Here is a 16,328-nt window from a genome sequence, read left to right on the forward strand (position 1 = left end):
GAATTACAATGCCGTCCCCAAAAAGAAAAAAAGGAAAAAAAAATCGTGGCTTGTTTGTTTTGTTCGTTCTAGGCTATGAGCTCCGATCTCTCTTTCTCAAAACTCCGTCGTCAAATCCGTCGTCGACCCTTGTTCGATTCTACTGTAAGACCAAACGTTTGATTCCGATTTCTTAAAGTAAGTTTTTTTATAAATTGATGAACTTTGATTGTAAAGTCTTTACCTTTATAAAATTTGGGAATTGAAAAAACTCGATCTTTTTAATGACCCAGGTTGTTTTTGATTACTCCCCAGTTCCTGAGGGAACAAGATGACGAACGTGTCTGTTGCTGCGGAGTGGCAGCTTCTCTATGATCGATATTACAGGAAGCCTGAGATATACCAAATGAGATGGAAACATGTAGATTTGAGTCGCAACAAAGTGGCTTGTGCCTCCTTTGGTGGTCCAATTGCAGTCATTCGAGATGACTCCAAGATTGTTCAACTATATGCTGAATCTGCTCTTAGAAAGCTACGCATCTTTAACTCAGCAGGTCTACTTCTCTCTGAGACGATCTGGAAGCATCCTGGAGGACGTCTGATTGGAATGTCATGGTCTGATGATCAGACACTGATTTGCATTGTTCAAGATGGTACTATTTATCGTTACAACATCCACGCTGAGCTCATTGAGCCTAATATGTCAATGGGGAAGGAGTGCTTTGAGCAGAATGTGGTGGAGTGTGTGTTTTGGGGGAATGGTGTTGTCTGCTTGACAGAAGGAGGGCAGTTGGTCTGTATCTCTGATTTCGAAACGATGAAGCCTTCTAAGTTGCCTGATGTGCCGGGGTTAACAGAAGACGATATGCTTCAGCCGACTTCCTTGGCTGTGAGGGAACCTAAGTACACGATGTCTGGCACTGTTGAGGTGTTGGTAGCAGTTGGGGATGAAATTTTTGGTGTGGAGGAGGACAGTGTCCAAACTTTTAGGGTTGACGAGCCTAGTGTTAACGAATCTGATGTGCAGGATACTGATTATGGGAATTTGATTGGACCGGTTCAGAAGATGATTGTATCACCTAATGGAAAATTTCTAACACTCTTTACTCATGATGGCCGGATTGTTGTTGTTGAGATGGAAACAAAACAAATTGCTATTGACTACAGTTGTGAGGTATGCGTCATTGCCTCTTGAGATGCTTGGTTCTTTCTTATAATGGAAATTGGTGGTCGTTTTGTAGTATGGTGACTTGACTATGTCTTTGAATCGTATATTTTTTCTAGTCAGCCCTTCCTCCACAGCAAATGGCATGGTGTGGAATGGATACCGTGCTGCTCTATTGGGATGAGGATTTAACGATGGTGGGTCCTTTGGGAGATCCTGTTCACTATTTCTATGATGAACCTGTAATTCTTATCCCGGAATGCGATGGAGTGAGAATATTATCTAACACGAGCCTTGAATTTCTCCAAAGAGTACCTGATTCTACTGAGTCAATCTTTAGGATTGGAAGCACATCACCTGCAGCTTTGCTATATGATGCTTTGGATCACTTTGACAGACGAAGTGCTAAGGTAGGTTTGCTACTGTAGACAAATAAATAGAAGAAGCATATGCATCTTAATGGTTCTCTGTCGCAGATGTTATTCATTATGATGTGATTCCTTCATAGTCAAGTTTTTTTTGTGTCTCAGTTCTTCCTGCAGTTGCCAATATTGTATTGTCAGGATAATATATTTAGGTTTAGAATGAATATGGTGTTTTTACAGATAAATGGAATGAGTTGAGAGGAAGAGTTTATAATTATTATTCTTAGTTCTGGCTGATGAAGATGATTTGCTCTTCTTTTGTCAGGCAGATGAAAATTTGAGATTAATTCGTTCATCACTGTCTGAGGCTGTTGAATCCTGTATTGATGCTGCTGGCCATGAATTTGATGTAACTCGTCAGAGGGCTCTGTTACGAGCGGCAAGCTATGGACAAGCTTTTTGCAGGTTAGTCTTAAAAGAATTGACTTTCAGTAATGTAATTTCTGAGACTAATGCACGGTGAGCTGCAACAGCAATTTCCAGCGTGAGCGTGTCCAAGAGACTTGTAGAACTTTACGGGTTCTCAATGCTGTTCGTGATCCTGATATTGGCATACCTCTTAGCATTCGGCAGTACAAGGTTTTTGCAATTTTATATGTTTGTCTCGTGAAAGAAACATTTGCAGCTACCCTTTCCTCATTATATTTAATTTGGCGTGCAGTTACTGACACCAGTGGTTTTGATTAGTCGCCTTATTAATTCTAATCACCACCTCCTTGCTCTGCGGATATCTGAGTACCTAGATATGAATAAAGTGAGTCAGAGGATATTCTATGTTCCCCTGTGACATACTCCTTTATATCCAATATTTAACAAGCCTTAGGGTCCTTATGATTTTATGTTTTTGGCATTATATAGGAAGTGGTGATAATGCATTGGGCATGTGTAAAGATAACTGCTTCACCATCAACTCCAGATGCTCATCTTCTTGAAATTTTACTTGATAAGGTTCAAATACTAGTTTAGATTAGTCTTTGCAAGATATATATATATAGAGAGAGATGGAGGAACTAATGGACTTATAAGGATTGATGTCATTGAATTTCAGCTCCAACTATGCAGAGGAATATCTTATGCTGCAGTGGCTACTCATGCTGATAACTGTAACCGTCGAAAGTTAGCGGCAATGCTAGTTGAACATGAACCACGCTCCACAAAACAGGTTTGCCTATCTAAGATGTCCACCTCCCCATTCGGTTTCCTAATGCAGAAGTAGGAGACATTCATGTTTTGTGATCATTTAATGTAATCCCAGGTTCCTCTTTTATTAAGCATTGGGGAGGAAGACACTGCTTTAGTGAAAGCAACTGAGAGTGGTGACACTGACCTGATTTATCTGGTCATCTTTCATATATGGCAAAAGGTCTCTGACTGAGCAATTAGTGATTTTATACTTTTAACTATAAGTCTGTATGATTTGCTAACAAACAAGAACTAACTGGTTTTTAATTTGTGGGGTTATNGATATTGGCATACCTCTTAGCATTCGGCAGTACAAGGTTTTTGCAATTTTATATGTTTGTCTCGTGAAAGAAACATTTGCAGCTACCCTTTCCTCATTATATTTAATTTGGCGTGCAGTTACTGACACCAGTGGTTTTGATTAGTCGCCTTATTAATTCTAATCACCACCTCCTTGCTCTGCGGATATCTGAGTACCTAGATATGAATAAAGTGAGTCAGAGGATATTCTATGTTCCCCTGTGACATACTCCTTTATATCCAATATTTAACAAGCCTTAGGGTCCTTATGATTTTATGTTTTTGGCATTATATAGGAAGTGGTGATAATGCATTGGGCATGTGTAAAGATAACTGCTTCACCATCAACTCCAGATGCTCATCTTCTTGAAATTTTACTTGATAAGGTTCAAATACTAGTTTAGATTAGTCTTTGCAAGATATATATATATAGAGAGAGATGGAGGAACTAATGGACTTATAAGGATTGATGTCATTGAATTTCAGCTCCAACTATGCAGAGGAATATCTTATGCTGCAGTGGCTACTCATGCTGATAACTGTAACCGTCGAAAGTTAGCGGCAATGCTAGTTGAACATGAACCACGCTCCACAAAACAGGTTTGCCTATCTAAGATGTCCACCTCCCCATTCGGTTTCCTAATGCAGAAGTAGGAGACATTCATGTTTTGTGATCATTTAATGTAATCCCAGGTTCCTCTTTTATTAAGCATTGGGGAGGAAGACACTGCTTTAGTGAAAGCAACTGAGAGTGGTGACACTGACCTGATTTATCTGGTCATCTTTCATATATGGCAAAAGGTCTCTGACTGAGCAATTAGTGATTTTATACTTTTAACTATAAGTCTGTATGATTTGCTAACAAACAAGAACTAACTGGTTTTTAATTTGTGGGGTTATCAGAGGCCTCCTTTGGAATTCTTTGCGATGATTCAAGGCAGAGTTTTGGCACGTGATTTATTTGTAGCTTATGCACGGTAGGAAAATCTTCTATCTAGCATGCTTGATTAATTGAAACTGCATTTTTCAAAACTTTGGTTTAACCAAGCAGTTGTAATCAATATTTTTTTGTAAGTATCTAATGGTATTATGAAATATTCCTGTTGTAGGTGTCATAAACATGAATTTCTGAAGGATTTCTTCTTATCTACGGGCCAGATTCATGTACGATTTCATGATCAAGTTTTTCCTAGATTTATTCTCTTAGTTCAGAAGCTAAACTGGACTCAGTTTAATGACCATCAAATAGTTTGTGTTGATCTCGATATTGTTGTTGTTTCAGGAGGTAGCTTTTCTATTATGGAAAGAATCATGGGATATGGGGAAAAACCCAATGGCTAGCAAAGGATCTCCTCTGTACGGTCCGCGCATAAAGCTAATAGAAAAGGCCAGAAATCTTTTCTCTCAGACAAAGGAACACACTTTTGAGTCTAAGGCTGCTGAGGAGCATGCAAAACTCTTGAAGTAATCGTTGCAAGCCAATATGCGCTTTTTTTCTAAGCAGCCTCGCTGTACTCGAAACTTTCTTTTCAATGTTCTCTTTGCTCTTCATCTCATTGTCTTTTTTTGGTTACGTATTTCAGGATACAGCATGAGCTAGAAGTTAGTACGAAGCAGGCTATTTTTGTTGATTCAAGCATCAATGATACTATACGCACATGTATTGTCCTTGGTAATAATCGTGCTGCAATAAAAGTGAAGACAGAATTCAAGGTCTATAAGGATTTTTTTTTTCCCTGTTGTGCAATAGATGACTGTAAGATCGCCATCTTCACCACAATACCGTTTGAATTTTCAGGTCAGTGATAAAAGATGGTACTTTCTTAAAGCATTTGCTCTGGCTACAATCAAAGACTGGGCAGCACTTGAAAAGTTTTCAAAGGAAAAGAGACCACCAATGGGTAATTTTACACAGCATCATCTAGTGCACTGATGTTAAGACTTAAGCGTGTAGACAAAGTCATTTTTTGGTCTATATCGTGTTTTAACTGGCATATATATCATGAATGAAGGGTTCCGTCCATTTGTGGAGGCATGCATTGATGCTGATGAGAAAGCGGAAGCTCTAAAATACATCCCCAAATTGTCAGATCTTGTGGAAAGAGGCGAGGTCTGTTCTGCATATAAAACATGTACAATTCAAGATTTGTAAAATCTATCATACGCTTAGTGTGAGTTTTGTGTGTTTGTGGCTTCTCAGGCTTATGCTCGTATTGGAATGGCAAAGGAAGCGGCTGATGCAGCAGCTCAGGCAAATGATGGAGGAGAATTGCTGGAGAGATTCAGGAAGACATTCTCACAGAATGCTATTTTCGATACCTTGAAAATTCCTTTCCAAGGAGCCTCCTAGCTTCAAGTCCTCAAGTTACAGCGAGGTGGAGATTTTTGTTGATTGTAAGTTTGTAACTAAAACTCATCAGAGAAGTGTGTAAAATAGTATAAGTGAGATACTTCAATGATGTGAGAAAAAAGTGGAGTTGGTTCTCCAGGTTGCATAAACACCAATATAGTGGCTCCTCTGTTGACAAATTACATCATCCAGTTCCATTTTATTCTTCGTCTTCACTATATTGGTTGAATCAACTCATGATATTTGATGTTACAGGAAGCCTGAGATATTTGATGTCATTTTGATGGACAAGTCAACTCAAATTTCTCTTTTCTTATGTTATAAATTATACACTATGCAGTGATATGTTTATGTAGTAATATAATGTCATACAACTACAAAGGCGCTAGAAGTGCCAGAGAAGCTACTAATGGATCCAAACAGCGACTTAGAAGCTCCATAATGTCTTATCCTATAAACTCCGGCGGCAGCAGATTGTGGTACCCTCCACTCAATGGTTGCTTGGCTCTCTGGGCTCAGCTTAGCAGGTCTTGACCACTTAAACTTCAGACTAAAGTCATCGTCGTCGTACACTGGAACCCATGTCCCTCCATCTCGCAGCGTCTCCACCACGGCGAAAGATCCTTCCGTCAGCAAATCGTTTCGAGGACATCCTGACCAAAACGTAGCGTTCACTTGCTGACCTCTCCTGAACGTTGACTTTGGAGGTACATCAGCTTTGACGTCTCCGAAGCTGACTCCTAGAGGAGTAGAGTCTACGACCACAGGGGATAGTAAACTGATCTGTTTGTCTAAAAGGTCAGGAGGTTGCGGACCACGTGGGAGTGTTTGACCATTAACCAAAGCTGTGGCTAGTTTCTTGAACTCTTGGATATAAGCAGTGAGTGTGTGTGGTCCGTATAACGTTGAGGCTCCCTAAAAAAACAATAAAAGCTGTTAAGCATAGTGACATGTACCAAAGTTGAATCAAGGGAGATAGTGTTTTTTACAAACCTCGTATCTTTGAACCTCGTATTCTTCAAAAGTGGCAATGTATTGAGAATACGTGTTGGTGAGACCTGCGATCACAACATGGAGATTGTTGCCAAATTCTTTGCTGTTCAAAGAGATGAGAAAAGACTTCACAGCGTCACGAAGACGTCTTCCAGCCATTGTAGTGAACTCTGCATCCAATAACAGATTCAGTTTAGGCATTTTAGCTCTGTTGGGAACGAATACAGAAGAGAGAGTCTTATTGATTTACCTCCGGGGACACTGAGGATGACTAATTGGCCAATGCGGAGCATCTGAATCGGAAGAATCGAAGGCTGTAGTTCATGCAGTTAACTTTTAGTCAATACTCTAAAATTTCAAATCTTTTGATCAGTTATAAGGAAACAGAGAATTGGAGCCACTCACCGCCCAGTCATATGGTTCTTTCATCTCACCAGTGTCAAGTAATATGGGTTTTGGTTTCTGGCATTGTACCTGTCCCGGACCGGGAGTTCTCAACACGTTCCTCACTAGTCTCCAAAAGACATTACCCTTAAAAAATGAGAATTACACAAGAAATCATAACAGAAAGATTCAGCGAGATATAAGAAGATGATAGTTGAAAAAGCTTGCTTAAGTAGTTACCTTATCATCTCCTTGTTTGAAATCAAAAGCACCTGGACCATCAGTAGTTCCAGCAGCAAAACCAAACCCCATTGCAGCTGGACATGTTTTAACCGTCTCAGAGCCGCCGCCTGCTTTAGGAACTGTGACATCAAGATTTGAGAAATCTAGATACGCATGTTGGTAACCAATTTTGCCCTGCAGCTTCTCTGTAGCTTTGTTAAAAAGTTGTACTGCCATTTTGAATTGCTTCTCTCCAATGATACGTGTACTCTCAAATTCATCAGGGTATCTACCAAAAAAAAAGTACAGAACGCTAATGAAAATGTGCAAAAGATATAATTGGATAAGAAAATCAAGAAGAAGCAGTATAGTAAATACCCTGGACCACGGCCATAACATAATTCGTTCTTTCCATTGCAGGTACTGTGATTGAAATCACAAGGCAGGCCAGTGTCAATGCAAAAAGTACCAAGAGTATTTGGACTCACATCACCACAGTTTGATTGACAGAAGGCAGAGACAAATCTACGCTTTGAACCGTTTCTTACTCGGACTTTAGCATCAAGGAGAGACTTATCCACAGAACGTCCTTTAGAGGACTTATAAGTAGCTGCAATATCCAAAAGTCTACTCTCTGAAACAAAGCAAAAAACAAAACCATAACTATCATCCTTATAACTCTAAGCTGCAACTGCAAATGTAAAATTGCTACATTAGGTAACTCCAAGGAAAGGATTTGAACTCACGGTTTTTACTAAAATCAGAAACAATGGTTGATACTCGTCGAGGGACATTTCTTGAGCTATCTGAATTCTTCTGTCCATTCTCAAACCAGTCCTCCATAAACCGCGCAGCTGCGCCTTTGTTATCTCCACTAATCAATGAGTTAGTCCGGCTCATGGAAGTCCCATGAGTAGCAAACCAGTTAAAGCTACCAATAGGTCCCAACTGAGAATCAACAAACTTAACAAGTGTCATTTCTTTGTCAACGTTATACTTATATTTACTCCTCTCAGCTGCAGGGTTGTTCAGGTAAGAACTCGGACTTCGATTCACACCAGCATCCAATAAATCCCCTATAAAACCATCACACACACACACACACAATGGTTTAACAAACATAAATCATTCTCAACATCATTGAAGGAAACAGAGAAAAAGATTGTGACTTTACCTTTATTAACAAAAGCAGAACCAGGACGTAGGCTTTCGTGTGCTTGGATAATGCTTTGCTCAATGCCGTTAACAACAACGTCAAAAGACTGACGAACAAATCCAAGAGAGGTCACAATATATGTGACGTACTGAAGATATCCTCCTGGACCAGCGTGCGTGTGAATCCCACTTATTGCTACATTCTTCTCTGTGTAAAGATCACCATACCTGCAAATGTTTCACCATCGCAATTCGTATTGACTATTTCAAATTCAACTAACACTCTTCTCGAAGATCAAATCTTTAGCTAATGAAAATGTCAAGATTCTAGCTTAGTCGAAGATTCTTGAAAGCTAACCTTGCTTTGAGTCGTTCAAGAACTTTGATTGTGACGATTTGAGAAGCCATACAGGCGTCAAGATTAACAAAGGCGACGCGGTTACCTTGGGGCTCAGCGACGATGAAGGCACGAGCTCGTAACCGGAAATGAATACCAGAAGCGATTTGATCTGAGTTAGCATATCCCATCATGTTGACGTCAGCTGCAGGACCAGTGATGTCATAGCTTCCGACTCCGATCAAGTACTCAGAAGACGAATAAACAGCTCTCGAAAGAACAAGAAAGAGTAGAAACTGAAACAATGGCACTGAAGAAGCGGCCATGGTTGGAGAGCGAGCTAGAGAAGGAAGAAGAAAGAGTATAGAGACGCGGATCTTGGAGGAGGTCTTTACACACGAGAATGAGTAGTGAGGAGATTTGAGAGAGATACCGCCATGAAAGATTGAGGAAATCGCAAAGGCGTGAGTGAGTGATTTGAGTGGGAGAGAGAGAGAGAGAGAATTCAAATGTGGACGCGAGTGGTTGTCGGTAAGTAGTGCTCAAACCATTACCAAACCAAAGCTCATATCTGTCTATACTCTCATCAATATAGTTTGATATATTTATACCGCGTCATGATTTTGCATTGGTTGCATTCTCACCTAATTGTTTTATTAGTATTAAGTATTAACAGACCGGCGATGCAATTATGAATTATCTCTATCGTGGGATAAGGATTTGATTATTTTTCAGATCACATTGTCAGTGGGTGGTTTTTACTTAATTTAGGGTACTACGTGTCTTTGTCTTTTTAAACAAATAAGAAGAAGACCAAGACTTCAAATATCTTTTTTTTTTTTTTTTTTGTCAAACAGACTTCAAATGTAGTAAATTAAGTAAATGTAGTAAATATATACAGACATCTACCAGCATTAATCAAATATTAATGTAGTAGATAATAAATAAATAAATAAAAGAAATAAAATCTGTAGGTATTGATTGTAAAAAATTAGTTTTTAGATATTTAAACAATTATGAAATTTTTACACTTTATAAAATTCTTACAATGTCTACAATTTTTATTCACTTTGAAAACTTCCCAAAAGCTACAGTTACAACTTACAAGTAATATAATAGATAATACTCTTTCTGTTCCTAATAAATTGATGTTTAGACATTATCACATATATTTTAAAAAAAAACTTTCATTTTTATTTGTAAATTAATTATTATTTTTGGATAGAAAGAGAAAAGATAAACCATTAGATAGATTCCATGTGTGAAAAGTATAAAATAGAAAAATTAGTAAAACCTCTATAAATTAATACTCTATAAATTAATAAATTTTGCTAGTCCCAAATCGGGCCAGTGTAACAAAACTCGATAAGATAATAAGATAATAAATTATTTGAAATCTCCATGTAAAATATGGTCTCAATAATATCATAAATTAATAATCATATAAATTTACACATATATATATATATGTTAATATAATAATGTATATTTCTCTTAAAGCTCATATCTATAAAACAGTTGTTAAGTTGTATTTTTAAACTATAATGATATAAAATATTCTGTAACATGTCACAAAAATAGCTAATTTTTTTAAAAAAGTTTTTAATTTCTAGATATCCATCATTTACATTTTGGTTGTTTGATTGACTATTAAAATACAACAATTGATATTATTATTCATAAATTTGAATATATATATATATATGTTATGTGTATAAGTGAATTTGTCTATTGTATTTGTAATTTATTGTTAATAATGTTTTCTATATATTACAAATCTGAAAGTCTAATATTATTTTGCTAAAATTTTCTTAATTCAATTTTTTAAAAATTTAAATTATTAAAAATATATCTATAAATTAATAATTATTAATTTACACTATAAAATAATAATCATTAATTTATAGATAAATTAATATCACTATAAATTAATAAAATATCTTGGTCCTAATATTATTAATTTATAGAGGTTTTATTGTATTATGGACAAAAATAAATCATAGAATATCAATTTATTAGGGATAGAGGGAGTATGTTTCTAGCATCCACACTCTAATAACATCTACTATTCAAATGTTGCCCCCTCTCCAAAAAAAACAACACTCAAACGATGTATCTTAGTTCATTGTTTTAAAACTGATAATCTTGTATTTGTATGAATGACATCTCCACACTCGAAAACATACACCAAAAGCAATCTATAAGAAGCTGTAACCATCATCTAATGAACTAAATTGATGCAAGAATCATGGGCTTAAAAAAAAATAGTAAAATAAAATTGTCAAAATACCCATTTTGTGTTCACTCCTAGTCTCCTAGACAAACAAAGATGCTCTTCATAAAAAAAAATTAGTAAAACAAAAATAAATTAAGGTCAACTATAATAATCAGACGAAAATAATGATAGAATTGTTCATAATTGAAATGGTTGGAATGATTTAAATATGAACGAGAAAAAGATATGTTGGCGATATGTCCCATGTGATAAAAGCATCCATGTGTATGTGTTATTTTTCATTCACAACCTCGTCGTTAAGTAGTTTGTGTTGTCTCCATAACCCACTTGCTAAAATGCGCAATAATTTCCCTCGTGAATCTCTGAATTCTGAACTTTAGCTTTACGTACTTTAACAAGTAACATCAAAAAAAGTGGGTGTGAAATCTTCAACGGCTTCACACGTGGCATTTAAGTACCCGGTTCTACCCGGACCTTATCTGATCCGACCCAAACCCGACAACAAAACCCGCTTCTCTCTCTCTCTCTCTCTGTTTCTTGTAATGTAATGAATTTTCCTCACACGGAGAAGAAGAAGATTGAATTGGTTTTCTTACTCTCTAAGAAAAATCTCTAAGTTCTATCTCTTTATTTGGTTTGCTTGGAATACAAGGGAGAAATCGTAATCCATGGATAAGCCTCTGCTTTCAGGTAATTTAGAAGAAAACTATCATCTCCTCTGTGTAAAATCTCCTTTTGAGTTCTCTGATTCATAATTTTGTCTTATCGAAATTCTCATTTTAGGATCAGAGAAAACGAATGAATCCGATAGATGGGATTCGTATCAGTACCTGCAGAGAAACAGCTCCTCTGCTCGTAACCCTTCTTTCGCCGGAGCTGGCGTCACTGTCGATGAAATCCGTACCGCTTCCGCTGTTTCTGATCCTCCTTCTCTCTACCCTCCTGTTATAAAAACCCCCGTTTCATTACCCACTCGTAAGTCTCCTTCCATCTTCTCTGATCCTTCAAAATTTTGTATTGCCCTGCCTTTAGTTTTTGTTGATTGTGTTTTCTCTGGCTTTTGATTTTGAATTTTTGATCATCCACAAATGTGAAAGTTCCATCATTTACTATAATAATCACATCCTCTCTCTCGTGGTTCTTGCAATTTTTCGTCTTTCTGATGATTCTGATGACATAGAGTTGATTTACATTAGCTCTGTTTATAATGCTTGGCGTTCTACAGCTCAAGCTATTGGTTATCCAACTGCATCTGGAGCAGGTCATGAATTGCAGAGGTAAGTCTAGTGATAAAATGGTTCCTACGTTTGATCTTCATTGCTGTTGTCATCTAGCATTAGCTAAACGTGTGTTGAACTTATGTAAATTTATTTTTCCAGGCAGTTTCTTGATGAGATTGAAATAAGGGAGCTGCTTATTGATCATATTGGCCATCGTTGTTGTTGGGGAAGCCGTCCTGCTCGTACATGGAAGATTCGTTCTGTCGAAGACTGCAATGTTTATGTAGGAACTCTTGACACTTTCATTGAGGAGAGGGAAGCTTTAACACAGACAGTACCTTTCAGTGGCGGAAATTTGAATGGAAAGAAACGTGGAGCTGAACCAGGGTTATGGGAACTTGATCTGAGATCACAGTTTCCTACTCTGTTTGTTCCGTATAAAGAAACTCAAGTCCCGGTTCCTAATTCTGAGACTGTTGAGAAGTGCAAAAGTAACTATATTTATGTCCATGATTTACCATTAGGACAATTTGAATCTTGTAGAGACTGATGAGGCTGGGTATAATTCATCCACAGGTTGCACAGGAAGAGGAGATGTAGTATGTCCAACATGCAATGCCGATGGAGAGCCGGGATTTTACAAGGAGAAGCAGGTGATGAAGTGTCCTGCTTGCTATGGAAGAGGTTTGGTTGCTCATAAAGATGGATCTGACACAATGTAAGTTCATATAAAGAACTCAAGTTTCATTTTGATGGTTGCAATATGCAAACTGTGGCTCTATTTTATAGAAAACCTTCTTTTCTCCACAGATGCGCAGAGTGCAGCGGTAAGGGAAAGCTTCCTTGTCCAACTTGCCAATCTCGCGGGTTAATCAAATGTCAGACTTGTGACAGTACTGGTTCTCTTCTTACAAGCAGTATCGCAGTTGTGAGATGGTAAGTTTTACAAAATTCTTAAGAACATATACCTTTGTGTAGCAATTGTAAGATTTGATTTTTATTTTCGGGGTTTGACAGGAAGACTCTGTCGAAGCGAAAGGTGAGTGCAACAAGAGGGGCTGGTTCAGTACCAGAAGAAGTATTTGACAGAGCAGAAGGAGTTCAGCTTTGCAACACACAAGCTTACCAGTGCACGCCAGCATATTTTGCAGACTCATATTTCCTCAACAGGTTCTCCTCAGAGGTTATCTCATTAAGAGCTGAAGTTCCACCAACGGCTAATGTGGTATGCGAGAGACACACCATATCTGTTGTACCTGTAACTCGTGTCACCATGGAAGACCGTGGGAAAGCATTCAGCTTTTACATAATCGGTTTTGGTAAAGAGATATACTTGAAAGATTACTACCCAGCAAGGTTCTGTTGGGGTTTGTGTCCTTGTCTTGAGTGGTTAAAGGTTTGAAAAGACAAAGTTGATCTTTGTTCTTGGCTTCTTGAATGTAAAGACACAAGAGAGAATGCTTGTAAACAGAGGAGTCAATGTGGTATGTGTATTATTGTGGACAAAAGACAATTAGATGGGGAAATTGAGAGCTTCAAAGTGAAAATTTTACTGTATATTTCTAGACCTTGTGAGCTTTAAGATTGTTTTATGGTGCAAAATGAAGTCAATAAGATTGAAATAAACGTAAAGATAAAGTATTACTGTAACAGATACGGAGCAACTCAAAATTTGTTTTGTGATAGAAGATGAAGACAAATAGAAGAAGAGTAAATAAGACATAGGAGAGTCTCTTCACTTGGCTTTGTTGGTAGGCTTCTTGGTGATGTCCTTCTTAGGTTTCAACTTGTCTGATCGTCCTGACTTGTCTGACCTTCCTGACTTCTTCTTCTCCTTCTTGACGTTGTACATGTTTATCGCCTAAATCAAATTATATGCAACAGATTAACACAATCTTTTCACATACAAACATCAGAGGCAATAGATCAAAACCAGAGAGGAGAGCTGAGAAGTATTTTGGTTTTACCTTGCCGACATTGAGGATCTCATGCGAATGCTTTGAGATTATCTTGCTAAGTACATTATTAGTCTGTTCTTTTTCTTGGTTAACAGCCCCGCGCCCTGCTACAACCGGTAAATACTGCAAATATCCCACACAAATATCATCAACAGATATGGTCATTTAGTATTACCCTATTACATGTCGAAAACTTGAGTAAAGGAGTATTGCTGATTTACCTTATGATGTTTGCCCTGCTTCTTAGGAGCTTTTTCTCCAGGTAACTTTTTATCGAATTTTCCACCACTAGCGGTTGAAGTAGCGGCTAAACCTGCAACGTCTCCAAGTTCATCCTTTCCAATTTTCTTTGGTTGAGATTTTGTGCCTGATATGGGTAATGATGTTGCAGCAAGTTGGACATGGCTGCAAAGATTGTTGACCCAGTTAGATATCCAAAAACCATGAAACAGGTGGTATGATACCCCCACGTTGAGCATAAAAATGAACAGCTCAAACCATAAAACTGAAGATATGCATGGACAACAAAACAAGCAACTAATCAGGCTTAAACTCATAAAGACATCCTATATGGAGCTAGTATTGAGTTTCCGTCAGATAAAACTTAAAGTTTAGCAACTATATTGGTGTACTATCTCAGGCAAGGATAATATTTGCGATATACCAATCAAGAAGGTGTTTTACCTCGGTAAAGCACCAGCTTTTTCAGCTGCCTTTAAATTCTGAAGTCTATTCTTTTGTTGCTTTCCAACTCTCTGCTTTTTCTCGTCTAGTCTCTTGGCAAAAGGATCTTCTCCTGGTTCTGCAGTTATCCAAAAGCTTTCATAAATAGTAGGAAAATACAACTCCATATAAAGCATTCACACTCAAAGAAATTAGATTTCAACAATGTATCTAACAAGATTAGTCTAGGTGCCAAAACAACAAAGATAAGATAATTTTTCCCTCAACACCTACCATCTGTTGCCTTTGCTTCAATAATGGGAACATCATTATCATCGTTAACACGGTCGTACCCATGGCGACGCTTGAACTGATCAGTTTGTTCGTCCCAGACAACTTTGTCCTTCTTGCGCTTCTGTATACCTAAGAAACAGAACCAAGAACAATTTCAAACAAAATAAACATCAGTAACTTCAAACTATAGAACAAAGAGGTCGTCAACCAATCTAAATCTCAAGCTTGCAATCTTCAAGACAATTTCTCAAATAGCTTTTACCTTTCTTAAGCGCAAATTCTTCCCACTTTGTCGGAGGCTTAGGCCTTGGAACCTGGAAAAAATATAAGGTTAGCATACTTAAGTACAACATCCATTGTTGATAGTGACAACTAAAAAAAGAAGGTCTTACATGTTTCTCTCTAGGAAGTTTGGTAGTAGGAGGAGGCAACTGGACAATAGGACCATCATTAGTTTCAGTTGAAGGAAAGTTGAAAAGAGCGTTAGCTATTGCCTGAACAAGTTTTCTGGCCTCCTCAAGGCACTCCTTCACAAGCTCCTCCCTAATATAATTCGAAGAAACAAACACTCATTAAGGATAGCAACAAAATAACAGAAACAAGTAACTCAACTCAAAACAATATTATGTGATAGCGACACAGCATTGTTTTAATTAGATAAGATTGTAACTCAGAAAGATGATTAACTCCCAAAACTACTAACAGCACCGAGAGAGGCCGCTGAAATTAACAGCCAACACACAACTCATGGTTTAAGGTGACTTCAACAGAACATAAAGAGACCTTAGGAGTCTATGAAAAATCAAAGCTTTTCTATGAAAAATGTTATCTTTTACTTCTCTAATTCAGTAATCGTTAGTATGAAGCTAAACCCACCTTCAATCAACTAATCAATACAAAAATATGTATATATATGTATATATATCGAGCCGCCGCCGCCGTCGCCGTTAAAAAGCTTAACACAAAGGTTCAGGGAGATAGATAGGACGAGAAAGGACGAACCTTGAAGAAGGAGCAGAAGGGAAACGATGATTCGGATTGAAACCTAGGAGATTTCCGACATCGATATGGTATATTTGGTCTGTCTCCGTCTCCGTCTCCATGTCTTTTCTCCGGCGCTGTGTTTTGGAATTGAGAGTGGGGAGGGAGGCAAAGAAAAATCCCAAACTGTTTTTTAGGGTTTTGCGATATTTTGAGTTTTAAAACCTTCCTCTCTCTCTCTCTCTCTCTCCAACTTAAATAACGGAAATTTGCAATTAAATCCTTTTCTTACCCTAAACATTCAAAAATATATTCAACTTTCAAAATTTAACATTTAAGTACTAGATTTTAAAAAATTTCAGTCTGTTTTAAAAATTCCCGCCTAGCACCGATTACGCGCCGCAAAATCGCTAGGTACACCCTCTCCACCTCAATTAATCACTAATCCCCGTCTAGCATCGATTATCTAATTATATCTATCTAA

General features: G+C 37.6%; 4 protein-coding genes across 4 annotated transcripts; 2 read left to right on the top strand and 2 right to left on the bottom strand.

The window, feature by feature from the left end:
• On the top strand, positions 21–5,603 carry LOC104785675 (protein VACUOLELESS1). The gene is made up of 16 exons (XM_010510934.2): positions 21–177; positions 273–1,153; positions 1,264–1,554; positions 1,835–1,974; positions 2,043–2,148; positions 2,231–2,323; positions 2,428–2,517; positions 2,618–2,731; positions 2,825–2,932; positions 3,955–4,028; positions 4,161–4,215; positions 4,334–4,515; positions 4,635–4,764; positions 4,850–4,952; positions 5,064–5,161; positions 5,252–5,603. The coding sequence occupies exons 2-16, from the start codon at positions 311–313 to the stop codon at positions 5,399–5,401; spliced, it is 2,577 nt and encodes an 858-aa protein (XP_010509236.1). The 5' UTR covers positions 21–177; positions 273–310; the 3' UTR covers positions 5,402–5,603.
• Positions 5,694–9,084, bottom strand: LOC104785676 (neutral ceramidase). Its single transcript, XM_010510935.2, has 9 exons — positions 8,514–9,084; positions 8,175–8,383; positions 7,747–8,076; positions 7,379–7,634; positions 7,019–7,289; positions 6,800–6,925; positions 6,645–6,708; positions 6,395–6,564; positions 5,694–6,316 (listed from the first exon to the last, which is right to left on the bottom strand). Exons 1-9 carry the CDS (start codon positions 8,816–8,818, stop codon positions 5,768–5,770), a joined length of 2,280 nt encoding a protein of 759 aa, XP_010509237.1. The 5' UTR covers positions 8,819–9,084; the 3' UTR covers positions 5,694–5,767.
• Positions 11,261–13,505, top strand: LOC104785677 (protein SSUH2 homolog). The gene is made up of 7 exons (XM_010510936.1): positions 11,261–11,418; positions 11,512–11,703; positions 11,954–12,005; positions 12,108–12,439; positions 12,525–12,666; positions 12,759–12,884; positions 12,966–13,505. Exons 1-7 carry the CDS (start codon positions 11,397–11,399, stop codon positions 13,348–13,350), a joined length of 1,251 nt encoding a protein of 416 aa, XP_010509238.1. The 5' UTR covers positions 11,261–11,396; the 3' UTR covers positions 13,351–13,505.
• Positions 13,551–16,067, bottom strand: LOC104785678 (ribosome biogenesis regulatory protein homolog). The gene is made up of 8 exons (XM_010510937.2): positions 15,866–16,067; positions 15,256–15,406; positions 15,126–15,177; positions 14,864–14,992; positions 14,591–14,708; positions 14,128–14,311; positions 13,916–14,029; positions 13,551–13,809 (listed from the first exon to the last, which is right to left on the bottom strand). The coding sequence occupies exons 1-8, from the start codon at positions 15,964–15,966 to the stop codon at positions 13,684–13,686; spliced, it is 975 nt and encodes a 324-aa protein (XP_010509239.1). The 5' UTR covers positions 15,967–16,067; the 3' UTR covers positions 13,551–13,683.

Source organism: Camelina sativa, chromosome 5 (genome assembly GCF_000633955.1).
Source record: "Camelina sativa cultivar DH55 chromosome 5, Cs, whole genome shotgun sequence".
NCBI classification, from domain to species: Eukaryota; Viridiplantae; Streptophyta; class Magnoliopsida; order Brassicales; family Brassicaceae; genus Camelina; species Camelina sativa.